Source organism: Diplodia corticola (genome assembly GCF_001883845.1).
Source record: "Diplodia corticola strain CBS 112549 chromosome Unknown scaffold82, whole genome shotgun sequence".
Classification (NCBI taxonomy): Eukaryota; Fungi; Ascomycota; class Dothideomycetes; order Botryosphaeriales; family Botryosphaeriaceae; genus Diplodia; species Diplodia corticola.
Window position 1 is genome coordinate 3,176 of NW_017971561.1, and position 14,407 is coordinate 17,582.

The window sequence follows — 14,407 nt, forward strand, 5'->3', positions numbered from 1 at the left end:
ATCGTCTAATCTTGTCTTTCTCTTCTCCCCTCTAAAACAGAAAATTTTACCCATCCCGTGCAAAGCGCCCACGCAATGCATTAAACAACAGCAGCCCAAGGATATCAGCCCGTCCCAATCGTATGTATGTACCACCACCAACGCCAAACGCTCTGTACATGCAAAACAAAACAAAAAATCCCGCAAAGCACCACCAAACCGTTCAACAAACGAAAGACCAAGACCAAGAAAAAGAAAAGCCAAGCCAAGCACGCATCACCCGTGCATACTTCCATGCACCCCCCTACTCCGTCCTCGCAAACAGGTTCCCCCCCGCCTCGAGCAGCCGGCTGACGGTCCCCTTGTGCCCCTGCTCGACGGCGAGGTGCAGCGGCGTCCAGCCCATGTCGTCGCGGGCGTTGGGGTCGCCGCCCTGCTCGAGCAGGAAGGACACCATGGCGTCGTTGCCGCGCTCGGCCGCGATGTGCAGCAGCGAGCGGCCGGAGAGCGATTGCCGGGCGCTGGCGGAGCGGGAGCGGGTGGAGGTTGTCGACGCGGCTGAGGAGGTGGAAAAGGGCGGGGGGGACGAGAGCTTGGTGTTGGTGCTGATGTTGTCGGAGGCGTCGGATGTGGTGGTCGTGCTGTCGGCGTGGCCGGTGAGGGAGATGTTCAGGCCGCCGGCGCCGACGTGTGATGATGATGAGGATGATGATGATGAGTCGGCTCCCGAGACGCTGTTGGCCGGGGTCGTGGTGCTGTCGGGCATGCTGATGTCGGGCAGCACGTCGTCGAACATGGTTTGCGTCCAGTCCTCGACGATGTGCTGGAAGGGCGGGGTGGTCATGCCGAGGAGCTGGCTGGCGCTGTCTGCGGCCGCCATGGACACCAGGCTGCCGCATTGGTGGCAGGTGGCGCATTGCGAGGCGGCCATTGCCGCTGCCGACGGCTCGCAAGGGGGCGTGGGGAGCGGCGTGTTCCTGGGGGTGGCGGCGGCGGTCATGGGGATGGAGAAGTTGGAGGGGCCGAACAGGTGCTGGAGGTCGATGCTGCCGGTGGATGGGAAGGGCGAGGTCTGGCGGTGGTGATATGCGGATTGCTGCTGGTGTTGCTGCTGCTGCTCGAGGGCTTGCACGCGGCGCTTGAGGTTCCGGCCTGCGACTAGTCAGTAAATGCGGGGGCGTGGTTGGTGCAGACACGGGCGGAGGTGGAGGGGCAACCAACGGTATTTGCGCTGGGCGTTGCGGTTCTGGATCCGTCTCCGCTCGGCGGCGTCGGCCACGGAGGTCCAGTCCTCCTCGTCCGAGCACATGCCCGTGTCGACGGGTTGTTGCATGGGCTGCTGCGACTGGAAGCCGGCAGCGGTGGTGAAGCCCTGGAACGAGGCCATGGAGTCGGTGAGTGCAGATGCCATTGTGTTGATTGTCTGAAGGCAGTCGTCACTCGATGTGATGCGATGTATCTATCAATTGGGCGACGAGACTACTTATTTCTCCCAGAGCCGCATCCAAAGATGGCGGAACAGACCAACACGAGGCCTGGCTGGAGGTCTAATTTGGTAGCAGCAACAGTGCCTGCCGGTTGCTTTGGCTCAAGTGCTGCGGCTCAGTCAGCGAGCCCGCCAGCCTCGCGATTCAGGGCGGTTGGTTCTCCACCGGGAGGCCCTGGCCGAGAGCGACTCGAGCGCACCCGCGCCCGCGCCACCACCAGAAGCAGAGCACACACGTGCGGGCTGACGGGTGTTTCACACAAGCTGGTGCCGCCTTGCCAGATGCGGGGGGAGAATCGTAAGCAGATAGCCCCCAAAGTGCCGCGCCTTGTCAGACAGAGTGCCAACCATTGATAAGCATTCCTTCAAGAATCCTTCAAGGATCGCTGGCCCCGTTGGCGGCTAGCTACCCGGCGACGGCCAGATGCAAGATGCAAGCACTGTGCCCAGCCCCCACAGCCCGGCTCAAGCTTTGCCCAGCGGCCAGCTGTCCCTGGGGGCTGGGTTCCCCGGACTTGGCGAGCGGCGGTGCTGATTGCTCGTCTCATACGCGTATTTGGTTGCTTAATTCGACCTGTCGTGCACTCGGCCCCCCTCATCAATACGTTGTGCGTTTGTTCAGGAACAGAGCGCAGGATCAGCGTGCGTGGCTGTTGGCGAAACCTCCGCTTTCGGCACCATCTGGATGCGGCTGTCAACTCCGTGACGACGAGCAGCCCCGCTTTTTTGGTGATCGGATCTGCCACTCATCTGCCATGGCTGTCGGGCCCACACGTTACGTGGCCCTAGCGACGGCACAACGCGCAACGGTTTCGCGGTTCCACACTAGCGGCGCCAGCACGAGGCACTGCCGGCCCAGAGGCGTCGAAGCGGTGCTCAAAAAAGCAGCAGGCGGGCAGGCGGGAAGCCTCCACGGCCACTCCACGATCCGTCAGCGCTAGATCAGCGATTCGCCAAGAAAGATAGGCACCCTTCCCAATCCAGCCACAAGTTGCTGACAGGGGGCCCGAAGCTGGAAACAGAACAAGCATCATGACGCATCTAAGCGAGCCAGAATAAGCTTTTCGCGCTTGGCGGCCAGGTGAATGATGAAGGGAGCAAAGCCGTGGCATTGGTTGTCTAGGTAGCAAAGCGAACAAGAACAAAAACAAAGAAAAAGGAAACCCCTGTACACCACAAAAATAGACAGAGCAATGATCGCCCCTGCGCCATGGAACAATCAACAAAGCAACAACCACCACAACCGTTCCTGGATCTCCACCCTGCGGCTCCACCGCCCACTCCTCCCAATCACCCCTGACCCGATCTATCCGTCTATGGCGTCAAACCTTCCGCGATCCGCGATCCCGTACCCGACAGAAACAAAAAAGAACAGAGAAAATAAGAGAGCCAAAGCGCATCGCCGCCATCCCCTACTCCTTGATCGCCGGCATCAGCTTGACCCCACCGGCCGCCAGCGCAACCGACGCCTTGGACGCCACCCTGTGCAGATCCGAGGCCTTCTGCGCCGCCGACTTGGCCGCGGGGGCCTTCTTCTTGTAGGTCGCAAAGTAAAAAGCGACGAACAAGAACAGATAGCTGGTCAGGATGGCGGCGCCCGTCACGGCCGCGACCTCGCCGCCGTCGCACGCGCCGACGTGGGGCAGCACGTCGGCGAGGTGGCGCGACACGAACAGGTTGTACGCCGTGAAGTAGACGAAGCCGAGGTCGATGACGAACTGCACGATCTGCATGACGGTGATGTGGCGCTTCCACCAGCACTGCACGCCGCGCGCCGACTGGAAGTAGTAAAAGTACATGACGCAGTGCACCGACAGGTTGAGCGTGATGGGCACCCACGACACGGGCGTGCGGCCCGCCATCTGCACGAAGCAGAGGAGCGCCGTGGCCCCGTGGTGGTACGTGTGCAGGAAGGTGAGCGGCTTCTTCTTGAGGACGAGGAAGACCGTGTCGATGAATTCGACGTACTTGGTGAGGTAGTTGAGCTGTGTGTGGGTGGCCAATCGTTAGCTTCAACGCACGAGGTCGGGGTAGAGGTCGAGGTCGACTCACGTAGTACAGCAGGTTGAGCGGCTCCGTCCAGCCCGCGTCGGCGGCGCACACGGAGTCGTAGACGCCGCGGCGCCACAGCGTGGGCACAATCTGCTCGAGGAACAGCACCAGCAGCCCGCCCGACAGCGCGGTGAGGAAGAAGTTGTGCAGCATGAACGGCGTCTTGAGCTGGAAGGCCGGCCGGTTGCGCATCAGCTCGCGCCCGCCGAAGATGGCCGCGTAGTAGACGGCCATCATCGACACGGTCGACTTGAGCGTCGCGAACGGCGCCGTCGATGGCGTGAAGGCGAAGGCCGACGCCGGCGAGCCCGTCATGGCGGTCCAGGACGCGTCGAAGACGCTCCAGAGCGGGGCGGGGGCTGCGGTGGTGGCTGCCATTGCGGAGATGGTTGTTTGCAGAGAGGACGAGGGTGTGAATGAAAGTGGAGAGGCGATAAGTGAAGGTGGAGGCCCGTCGCTTGAATGTAGACTGAAGTGATTGATGTTGTTCCTTGTTCGTACCCGTCGCACCCAGCCTATTTATTGATTCCTCGCTGCGCTGAGGCCCGACTCTGTCTATCGCGGCGTACCCGAAGCGGTACCTTGGCATGGACGAAAGAAGCACTCTCGCAAGCCACGGCTTTTGCCAAGCGTAAGAAAAAACGAGCATGTTGGATTATTGTCTTTGCAAGAGACTGACGAATACCGGGCGACATGGGATTCAGCAGCGCTCCGAGTATAATGCGAACCGTAAGCTGACCACCCAAAGGGCGTCAGACGCCGGTGGCTTGGCTCTTTCCGTTAAGCCTTGTTCATTCGGGCGAAGCTTTGGGGCCGCTGGGCAACCGCCGGCCTTACCGTAAGCAGCTGTCCTCCCCGTCTTCCTTCAGCACAGCCACCCGCAACCCCGCGATTTCGCGGCTAGCTTCGCACTATACAGCAGCCTCAGTTATTTCTGTCGCACATTTAGTGCAGCAGCCTTGACGCCAAAGGCTGGCGATGCTGTGGCTTTCCAGCCATCGTAAACGTACGAGAGTTGATTCGGATTAAACGAACAGTGGAACAAATTTAGAAATTAAGCCATCGTTGCTTTGCCAAGTCTCATATGTTGTTATTGTCTGAATGCAGGCAAGTCTTCTGGTGGTGGACGTCGTCTATCGCATAATCAGTGGACTGGTAAATTCCCTGTGAAGAAGCGCTGATTTTGATAATACAGCAAATCCCATGCGTATGCATCTTTGATTAACACGTCAAACATGTTGAAATCTTGCAAGATCTTGTGTAGCGAATGTTTCAAATTTTAAGCGATGGCCTTGTGCCGCTAAGCTGGTGTTTATTGTTTTCCGGAAACGCAAACTAAAGAACCCGCGGAACGGGCCGCCAAATACTGAATGAGTGCAGATTCAATGTTAAACACATAGTATATAGGCCAACAGCTCGTCAGGGCTTTCCATTAGGGAATTAATCCATGCATGGTTCTATCTAAGACTCACTGAAGTAGTACGGTGCCAATAATTATTTTTTTTAAAAAAAAGAAATCGGAGTCGCATTTCAATCTGGCCTATGTCTATATGGTATTTAAAAATTCCTCCTATCTTCCCCTCATCTCTCTACATTCACATCATCAGACGGATGGTGAGCTTCTCCAAAACCTTCATGCACACACCCGAGTAGCCGACGGCCCACGACAGCGCCATGGTGTTTGCGCTAATCTTCTCCGCGCTCATGTTCTCAAACGACGACAGAACCAACATCTTCTTCTTCTGCTTCTCCTCAGCACCAGCAGCAGGGACGGCAGCAACGGGAGCGATGCCAGCAGCAGCGCCGAGGCCCTCGGAGATGCCCTGGAAGCGCAGGGCCCAGCGCCACTGGAGCCAGAACTCAAAGCCGCACAGGGCCAGGGGGACGAGGCCGGCGAAGTCGCCCCAGTGGCTGTGCAGGTCCTCGAAGGCCCACAGCAGGTAGGTGCAGCCGTACATGGTGGACAGCCACGTGTTGAGCGTGAGCACCCACGACAGGGCGACGACGGCGCGGTACAGGACGGCGGGCGAGATCTGGCGCTTGAACAGCTTCATGAGGACGAGCATGACGGTGGTGACGGAGCCGCCGACGCCGGCGCCGAAGAAGACGAAGGAGACGAGCATGCGGCACATGAGCGCGTCGGACGAGTTGAAGGCCGAGTACGAGCAGCGCACCCAGAGGAGCAGCGCCGGGCCCATGAAGTGGTGGATGAGCGAGAGCGTGTCGTTGCGCTCGATGGTGAGGTCGAACATGTAGCTGCCGCCCATGATGGCCCTGTTGCTGTGGTCAGTCTCGGCATGGCAGGATCATTGGGTGGTGGAACTCACGAGGCGAGGATCATGCGGTATGTGTCCAAGTGCGTCCAGATTTCCGGAGCGGCGAAGGCGCTCATGATTGCCGGGGCGCAGAGGAGGAACAGGATGGCCCGGGTGGGGAGGAGTGCAATCTCGCATGCCATCCGGTTCTGCACGCCGGGCTTCACATTGTCCCAGTGGACAACGGTGGACTTGAGGTATCGGTGAGACAGCCGGTAGAGAAGGCTGGTGGTGGCATAAGCCACGCTGGTGATGGCTGCATCGTGGGCAAGGGTGGTTGCGAGGGTCGATGCCATTGTGCGTGTTGAGTGTGTTTTCAGTATTGTGTACAAAGAGATAAAGTTTAAGCTGCCAAGAGAAGCTTGTTGAGCGAAGATGTGATTGCCAAGTGATGGTGTTGCCAAGTGCTCGGCGTGGTGGCTTCAAGTACTATCCAGCCAGGTGCACGACTTCAGTGACACTGCCTCGCACAGTTGGCATCTTGACGATAATTTTAGAATCAAAATCAGCATCTTCACACGCAAACCGTCTATCCTCCACGTGCTCAGCACGCTTGGTGTACCTCCTGGGCGTCTTGCGGGGTCTCGCTTAAGACAGACAGATCTTCGTAAGCTGACGGCTCACTGACCAGGCAGCTGAACCAATATTACTATTTCGGGTAATCTGCGTCGCCCAGGGATCGGGCCGGGCGCTTAGCATGACGGCCCCCAGATGCACCCAAAAGCTTGACCTTTATAACATGTAATCCGACCAGGACCCGGTAATTCATCGCCCCACGCACCCACAGATCACCTCGTCTCATCCACCATGTTCTTCCGATCCTCGTCCGCCCCGAGCACCAAGACGTTCCGCCTGACGGCCGCCCAGCCGTTCGATGCAACCTTCGACCTGACGCTGGCCGACAACATCCCGCCCGCAATCAACAGCCGGTACATCTTCATCTACGACACGCGCGGCGAGACAGGCAGCCCGCAAGCCTACCGCGATGAACTGGCCGACCGGCTGAAGCGGAGCCTCGAGTCCTTCCTGCGCCTGCCCGACGACGACGGCCACGCGCTGGCCTTCCCGCAGCTGCTCGGCAAGGTGCACGCCAGGCCGGACAACGGCCGGCTCTTCGTGCGGGTCAAGCACGACTCCAGCCTGCCCTTCGTCGTCGCCACCCACGACAAGATCACCCTCGAGTCGCTGCGCCCGGATCTCGGCTTCCCGTCGCAGCACCTCGACCCCAAGGTCTTCGCCGCCGGCGTCGACGCCGTGCCGCGCCCCGACGGCGACGGCGGCTGCGACACCTTCTCGGTGCAGCTGACCTTCATCGCCGGCGGCTACGTGCTCATGGTCAACAAGCACCACTACCTCCTCGACGCCACCGCCACCGGCTTCTTGATGAAGAGCTGGTTCGAGCGCGCCCGCCTGTACGCCCAGCACAAGCCGTCGTCGTCCGCCGCCGAGTCGTCGACCCGGCTCGCCATCGAGAAGGAAGGCAAGGCCCGGTCCGTCCACGACAGCACTTCGCTCGCCATCACCTCGCACGACGACGACGAGCCCGTCGACCTCTCCCTCGAATGGACCGTCAAGCCCAACGCCGGCCCCCACATCTTCGGCCTCCAGCTGCCGCCGCCCTCGGTCATGTTCGTCGCCAAAGCCCTCGCCTTCGCCCGCCCCAAGGTCGACAACGCCATCTTCCACTTCCGCCCCGCCGCCCTCAAGCGCCTGCACGCCGACGTGCAAGCCGCCACCGCCCTGCGCATCTCCACCCACGACGCCGTCTGCGCCCTGATCTGGCGCGCCATCGCCCGCGCCCGCCTCGCCTCCCTCAAGCCCACCGACAGTGCCACCAAACGCCCGGACCGCTGCACCTTTGCCCTCGCCGTCAACGGCCGCTCCAAGCTGGAGCCGCCCCTCGCACCAGGCTACTTTGGCAACGCCGCCTTCTTCTCCGCCGCCGCAGTCGAGCCCGACGCCTTTGGCGGTCCCTCCCCCTCGTCCTCCTCCCCCTCATCCCCCTCCTCCTCCCGCCGCTCCTCCTCCTCCACCACCCCCACCACCACCACCCCCACCGCCTCCCTCGCCACCCTCGCCACCAGCATCCGCGCCTCCCTCACCGCCAAAACCTGCCCCCGCTTCCTCCGCGCGCAGCTCGCCCTCGTCGCCGCCCAGCCGCGCGCCTCGGACGTCGTCAACCCGTGGCGCTGCTTCGGCGGCATCACCGGTGGTGGCCCCGGCCCCGACGTCGTCGCCACGTCGTGGGAAAAATCCTTCGGGAGCGGCGCCGACGTCGAGCTGGGGTGCGGGCGGTTCAGGCGGATGCGGCTGCCCGGGGGAGGGCAGTTCGATGGATTGGTTTGCGTTTTGCCGGCGTTTGGGGTGAGGGATGTGGAGGTTGGTGGGGCTGAGGAAGGGTATCCCGGGGGGTTGGAGGTGGCGGTGGATTTGGAGGCGGGGTGTTTGGAGGCGGTGAGGGGGGATGGGGTTTTGAGGGGGTATGCGACGTGTTTGGGGTGAGTGGGGGATTCAGGGGGTTGGGAGGAGAGGGAAGGGGAGGGGAGGGGAGGAGCTTCTCTCTGGTTCTGGTTCTTTGCGGGATAGCGGTTCTGGTTCTTTTCTCTTTTTTTTTTTTTGCCATGAGTTTTGTTGTGCTTGCTTTTCGTAGGGGTCTGTGGAGGCATCGTTTCGTTACCAATAGAGTTCCCTGTGGCCTGGTCACTTTCACTGATTACTTTCACTGATCACTTTCACGCATGCATGCAAGGTTTCGACGATTCGATCTAATTTGATCTTTTTTTTCTATCGGCCTACGTTTTCTGCAGTACTTACACGGAGCTGTACCAGAGTGCTGGGGGTCAGTGGAAGCTCTGCGGCCGCTCCTTTGATCATCTACGGCAAGTCCCGCAAGTCAGGGTTAGAGGCCCAGATGACATCATTCCTCTGCTCGAATAGAGAAGGGTTAGCTTCATAGCCGCGAGGCAAACCGGGAGCCTCTGGGTCGCCAAAGTACCTGCTGATGAAGATGTGCTCAGCGAAGCTCATCTCCTCGGCTGCCTCGGCAGGGAGGAAAAGGGACGCAACTCCGAAATTGGACAGAGGCGCCATGAAAGTCCCAGTCACTGGAACCGCAGGCAGCGTCCTATCCCAGCGCCTCAGCCCGGCCTCCCTCGCGCTGAACTGGATGCCCTGGGCACCGCGGATGGCGACCGTCGCAACGCGCTCCATGTGCAAACGGTCAGCCTCTTGGGTCGCATCGTCAGCCAGGTCCAGCCTGCGCTTCAGATCCGCCATGCACCAGTCAATCTCATCGAGGAGCATCTTGACAAACCTGTAGTGGCCGCGGCGGATGCGGCTGCGCGCGTCGGCGATCAGCGCCTCGATCTCGTGGCCGACATCGCGGACGGGGGCGTGCTCGTCGCGGACGTCGAAGAAGTCGCGCGCATACCGCGCTCCGAGGTTCGTGGCGGGGTCCAGCTCCGGGGCCCCGTCGCGGACACGGACGTCGGTGAGGTTCCACTGCGTGCCCATTTGGCGGTAGCGGTCCTCGAAGTCGCAGATCTGGTCCATGTGCTTGCTGAGGATGTCCTGATAAACGTTGTCCTCGTGGAGAGGCGTGCCGTCGGCCCCGAAGAGGTCCGTAGGCTGCGCCATATTGCTGGAACTTTTCGGTACGAGTGTTGTCGGAGGACTTGTCTGGTTGGTCTATAGTACTGGTTCGAAGAGTTTATATAATTCGATTGGTGCCATGGTGTTCACATACAATCAGCAATGTTATTGGATAAGTAGAAATTCCACTGCTGGTAACATTAGGACAATGTGCATTGTTGTGGTTCAGATGAAGAATCAAGGTCAGGCATTTAACACATCTTGTATCCACTCGACGCAGGCAGAGTTTGTGTGTGCCGTGTTCGTATGGGATTTTTTCTTTCAGTTTTCTCTTGGGCGGCGTGGTGCTTCAACTTTTCTTTGTCGTTTACTGGTTAATTATTTCTGTTTCTCATGCGAATCTCTACAAACTTCACCAATTGGCCTGCTGCACCCAGTGACATCTATTGTGGTCTCAATCACCAATATCTCGCATGCACGCTTGGAGCTGGCCAGTGTCACCTGTATTCCTAGCGACAGTACATCACAGCACGAGATTATTTACTCGATTGAACGAGAGCTCGCCCGATAATTTAGATGGTAATTGCGACAGCGGCAGCATCTCAGTGGCGCCGCGTGGAAAGACGACGCAAAACCGACCCATAAATGGCCACGTGCGGGCAAAATGAACAATGCAAGCACGAAAGCCGAGATGTCGGCAGTTACGCCAAATCTAAAAATAAGAAGGTTCTAAAATGAGCCGGATGTGCACGTAGGTCCCGCTTCGCTTGCGGTGGGTTGAAGGATCCGGCGCTTCGGTGCTCAGCCACGATCTTCACAAGGGTGAGCGTCAGCAACCGTGATCATCAACATAAGCAAATCATCAGCAAAGCCAAGAGTCGAGACAAGCATTTCCAGCATACGGCTCCCCTGTGAGATTTCGCCCCGCCATCTCACGGGGTGCTGATCATCCACCAACGCGAAATAGCAATCCCACAACATGCATTCACGCTATCATGGCCTGATCGATGAACACGGCTGAGACGGGCTGGGCGCTTGAATGGGACTATATCTCAGAGCTGTAGAGAGTCCACAGTACCTTCCAAGCACACAACAATAAACATGTTTTCCAAACTACTCCTCTTCGCTGCTCTCGCCCTCGTGGGCGGCAAGTACTTCCCTGCTCCTGTACTGGGACAATGGGGTACCTTCGTCGTCGCTCTATCTCTCGAAATCGCAATCAACCTCGTCGCCGTGTGCTGGCTGTGGCCATCCGTCCTGAGCCCTCTCCGAAAAATCCCTGGTCCCAAGGTAAGTCCCCCAGCAAACCCAATGCCGGATGAACCGGTTTGTTCTGACGGCTCGCACAGGGCGGAAGCTTCCTTTTCGGCCATGGACTCGAGGAACTGGGCCGCGCTACCGGCGTCCTGGCGTGGGAGTGGGGCAAGGAGATTGCTCACACAGACTTCCTCCGTTGCACCGGCTTCTTCGGCGAGGAGAAGCTGCTCCCCATGAGCCCCAGCGCCGTCAGGCAGATCGTGAACAACGAGGACATGAAGTGGCCCGACGGCTTCCGCGAGGCGCTGGGCCCCATGCTCGGTGACGGGCTCGTCCTCGCCGAAGGTCCGCGGCACAGGGTGAGTAGTACTACTTGGGAGCCACATGCGCGTTTGGGGAAGATGCAGTTGCGCTAACGGTGGAGCACTTGCAGCGCATGAAGAAGGCCCTCGGCCCGGCCTTTACGCCCTCGCAGCAGCGACGCCTCGTGCCGGACATGTGGAAGCAGGTGCAGCGGTTCCGGTCGAAGCTGCTCTCCATCGTCGACGACGCGCCCCACGGCGTGGCCGAGCTCAACATGCTCGACTGGACCAACTACTGCACCTTCGACATCCTCGGCGCCACCCAGTGGGGCGCCGACTTCAAGGGCATCGAGGACCCCTCGCACTTCTACGACCTCTTCGACCGCAACTTCCCCATCGAGGGCCACAAGGGCTGGGACGCCTTCTGCGTCTACGTGCTGCCCCTCTTCGTCAACCACACCCTGCTCAACAAGCTGCCCATCAAAAAGTACCAGGAGCAGCTCAAGGACCGCCGCCACATGAACGAGCGCTACCGCCAGTTCATGGAGGAGCGCAAGAGCAAGGACATGTCGACCGACGGCGAGGGCACGCACAAGGACATGCTCTCGGTGATGCTCAACACCAAAGACCTCACCGACTACGACCTGATCGAGAACGCCATGACCTTCACCGCCGCGGGCTTCGGCACCAACGCCGCCACCCTCATCTGGGCCATCTACGTGCTCGCCACGCGCCCGCTCGTCGCCGCCCGCCTGCGCGCCGCCGTCCGCCAAGCCGTCCCCGACCCCGCCCTGCCGCTATCCAGCGCCCAGCTCGACTCCATCGCCTACCTCCACCACTTCGTCATGGAAGTCACCCGCCTCTACCCCTCCATCCCCAACTCCTGGAAGCAAGCCGCCGCTCCCACCACCGTCGCCGGCGTCCCCATCCCCAAGGGCACCCAGCTCACCATCCCCACCTTCGCCATCAACCGCTCGCCCGCCGTGTGGGGGCCCGACGCCGACGACTTCGTGCCCGAGCGGTGGGCGCCCGAGAACAGGCGGGCCGGCATGGAGACGAACGGGTCGTACCTGACGTTTTCGATGGGCGCCAAGTCGTGCATCGGCAAGGAGTACGCGCTGCGGGCGCTCAAGGCCGTGGTCGTGGGCTTGGTCGGCAGCTTCGATTTCGCGTACGACGGGCCGGATCCGTTGGCGGATCTGGTGCCCGGGCTGACGCTGAGGCCGAGGGGCGGGTTGGTGGTGAGGGTTTCGAGGGCGGAGGAGTGAGGGGCGGACGCGGAGGCGGAGGACGGGGGATGCTGGTCTGTCTGGCTTTTCTTTTTTTTTTCCTCGGGCTTGGCATGGTGGTGTGTTGGCGTTGATTCCTATTTTTGGGTAGAGAAAGAGAGAGAAAGTTGTAGATTTGAAATGTTTCATTCATGCTTTTGATGAGAGTCCAAAGATTTGGAGAGATACTTGCAAGACTCGACTGGATGTGAGATGGTATAGGCGAGCTTGAACCCAACTCTAATCGTAAGCGGAGCACACAGTTACTTGTCAAATGTGCCTGTTCTTCCGGGTAGAACCACCTACCTTTCCTTGTTGTTTTTTGTAACGCAGTTTGAGTGACTACATTCAATTGATTGCAGAAGAAAACTCGAAAGCAAAAAAAGCAAACTCTTATGTACTCATTGCGCCTTACACCTTCATCTTAACATGAAGCCCAATAGTCTATGCATGAAGGTAGAGATGGTGAAAAACCGTCCAAACAACAAGGATGCTCTATATATCTTTATCCGGACATGATCTGACTTCATGACGGCCGTTCAGCTGTCTCGCAGCCCGTGCTTTTCTGCTACTGGCAACTTCTTGTCCATCTCGCACCCCGCCAAAAAAAAAAAAGTGTCTACAGACGGTCACTCTGTTTTACAATGTGCGCGCAGCCCTCTTTTACGCAACAGATAGGCAACTTCGGTTTTTTTCTTTTCTTTTAGTCCAGCAGCCTCAAAGGACCGTGGTGGTCCGAGTTGACCTTGTCGGCGGCATCCCGGACCCAGGAGCCCTCGCCTTCGAACAGCATAAAGTCGTAGACGGTGGCGCCGAAGAGGCAGCCGAAGATGGGCGCAAAGAGGGGCACGAAGCAGTAGTAGTTGGCGGCGGTGAAGACCTCGCGGCCGTACATGATGGCCGAGAACAGGCGCGGGCCAAAGTCTCGCGCCGGGTTGACGGCCTGATGGCGGGAAAGAAAAAAAAAGTGTCAGCAGCCAGAAATAACCAAAAAAAAAAGCGGAAGCAAGACACATACGTAACCAGTCTGCCAGCCCAGGGCGGCGCCAATGGCCACCATCAGGATGAAAACGGACACCTGCGGGGCGCCGAAGCGCGTGTTGGGCCCCTCGGCGATGCTCAGCACGCAGAACATCAGCACCGCCGAGGCCAGCACCTCCTGGAAGACGGCCTCCCAGTTGGACACGAGCAGGGCGGAGGGATAGGTGGCGAAGATGCCGGCCGAGTGGTGGCCCATGGGGCTGATGATGCTGCCGCCGGGGATGGTGTACTCGGGGTCCCAGGCGAGGATGGCGGAGCGGTAGTTGACGTAGACGAGGGCGGCGCCGACGAAGGCGCCGGCGAACTGGGCGAGCAGCTTGCCGGGCACCTCGCGCCAGTGCTGGTGGGCGGGCCCGCGCACGGCGGCCAGGGCGAGCGTGACGGCCGGGTTGACCGTCGGGCTGGGGTCGGCGAGGAACGACGTCAGCGCCACGGCGCCCGCCCACGCGAGGTTGATGGACAGCCAGGTGCCGTTGTGGAAGTCGGAGAGCAGGCACTGCGCGATGACGCCCTCGCCGATGACTATCAGCAGCGCCGTGCCGAGGAATTCGGCCGCGTAGGGCTTGAGCCCGCGCCGGGAGAACTTGGGGACCTTGATGCCCATGATGGTGGTGGATGGGTGGGGGACGACGTGGTGGGAGGCGTGGGTGGTGGTGCGATGTAGACGTTTCGTTTTTATGCTGGTCCCTGCTCGGGCTACCTACCTGCACTTTTTAGAGACACGTGGGACGGCTAGCCCCTTGTAGATAAGAGTGCTGCCCGGGGCTATCTGACGCTGGTTTGTGGCTTGTTTTGCTACCTCACTAGCCCGCCATAGAGTGGGTCCGCAGCATCACCGTAAGTGACAGCAGCACCCTTTGGCAGGTTTGGCTTCACCGCTCGGCACAAATTCCAGCTGTTCCGAGACCGAGGCGCCGCCGACCGGACTCGTGAAATCAACAGAGCAAGACGTTGTTGATCATCTCAGCTTCTTCATGACATAGTGGACCGGATCGAAGTGCTTATCGATAGCCGCCTGACATGTCTTGAGGAATGACATGTTTTCCTCTACATCCCTCGTCGACACATATATTCTCAATCAAGGATAATATAATCATGTGTCACGCTCCTTTCTTC

The 14,407-nt window shown here is 59.6% G+C and overlaps 7 protein-coding genes across 7 annotated transcripts; 2 read left to right on the forward strand and 5 right to left on the reverse strand.

Moving 5' to 3' along the window:
• Positions 1–283: 283 nt before the first annotated feature.
• Positions 284–1,390, reverse strand: BKCO1_820001 (ankyrin repeat and protein kinase domain-containing protein 1; the record flags this gene model as incomplete). Its single annotated transcript, XM_020279485.1, has 2 exons — positions 284–1,131; positions 1,201–1,390. The coding sequence occupies 2 exons, from the start codon at positions 1,388–1,390 to the stop codon at positions 284–286; spliced, it is 1,038 nt and encodes a 345-aa protein (XP_020125648.1).
• Positions 1,391–2,877: 1,487 nt separating this feature from the next.
• BKCO1_820002 (fatty acid elongase) lies at positions 2,878–3,895 on the reverse strand (the record flags this gene model as incomplete). Its single annotated transcript, XM_020279494.1, has 2 exons — positions 2,878–3,450; positions 3,518–3,895. 2 exons carry the CDS (start codon positions 3,893–3,895, stop codon positions 2,878–2,880), a joined length of 951 nt encoding a protein of 316 aa, XP_020125649.1.
• A 1,217-nt stretch (positions 3,896–5,112) lies between these two features.
• BKCO1_820003 (uncharacterized protein) lies at positions 5,113–6,128 on the reverse strand (the record flags this gene model as incomplete). Its single annotated transcript, XM_020279495.1, has 2 exons — positions 5,113–5,791; positions 5,845–6,128. 2 exons carry the CDS (start codon positions 6,126–6,128, stop codon positions 5,113–5,115), a joined length of 963 nt encoding a protein of 320 aa, XP_020125650.1.
• A 511-nt stretch (positions 6,129–6,639) lies between these two features.
• Positions 6,640–8,334, forward strand: BKCO1_820004 (shikimate o-hydroxycinnamoyltransferase-like; the record flags this gene model as incomplete). The annotated part of the gene is made up of 1 exon (XM_020279496.1): positions 6,640–8,334. The coding sequence occupies one exon, from the start codon at positions 6,640–6,642 to the stop codon at positions 8,332–8,334; it is 1,695 nt and encodes a 564-aa protein (XP_020125644.1).
• Positions 8,335–8,706: 372 nt separating this feature from the next.
• Positions 8,707–9,468, reverse strand: BKCO1_820005 (uncharacterized protein; the record flags this gene model as incomplete). The annotated part of the gene is made up of 1 exon (XM_020279497.1): positions 8,707–9,468. The coding sequence occupies one exon, from the start codon at positions 9,466–9,468 to the stop codon at positions 8,707–8,709; it is 762 nt and encodes a 253-aa protein (XP_020125645.1).
• A 1,056-nt stretch (positions 9,469–10,524) lies between these two features.
• BKCO1_820006 (cytochrome p450) lies at positions 10,525–12,250 on the forward strand (the record flags this gene model as incomplete). Its single annotated transcript, XM_020279498.1, has 3 exons — positions 10,525–10,713; positions 10,773–11,039; positions 11,114–12,250. The coding sequence occupies 3 exons, from the start codon at positions 10,525–10,527 to the stop codon at positions 12,248–12,250; spliced, it is 1,593 nt and encodes a 530-aa protein (XP_020125646.1).
• Positions 12,251–12,953: 703 nt separating this feature from the next.
• On the reverse strand, positions 12,954–13,895 carry BKCO1_820007 (glycerol uptake facilitator; the record flags this gene model as incomplete). The annotated part of the gene is made up of 2 exons (XM_020279499.1): positions 12,954–13,193; positions 13,269–13,895. The coding sequence occupies 2 exons, from the start codon at positions 13,893–13,895 to the stop codon at positions 12,954–12,956; spliced, it is 867 nt and encodes a 288-aa protein (XP_020125647.1).
• Between the last annotated feature and the right edge of the window lie 512 nt (positions 13,896–14,407).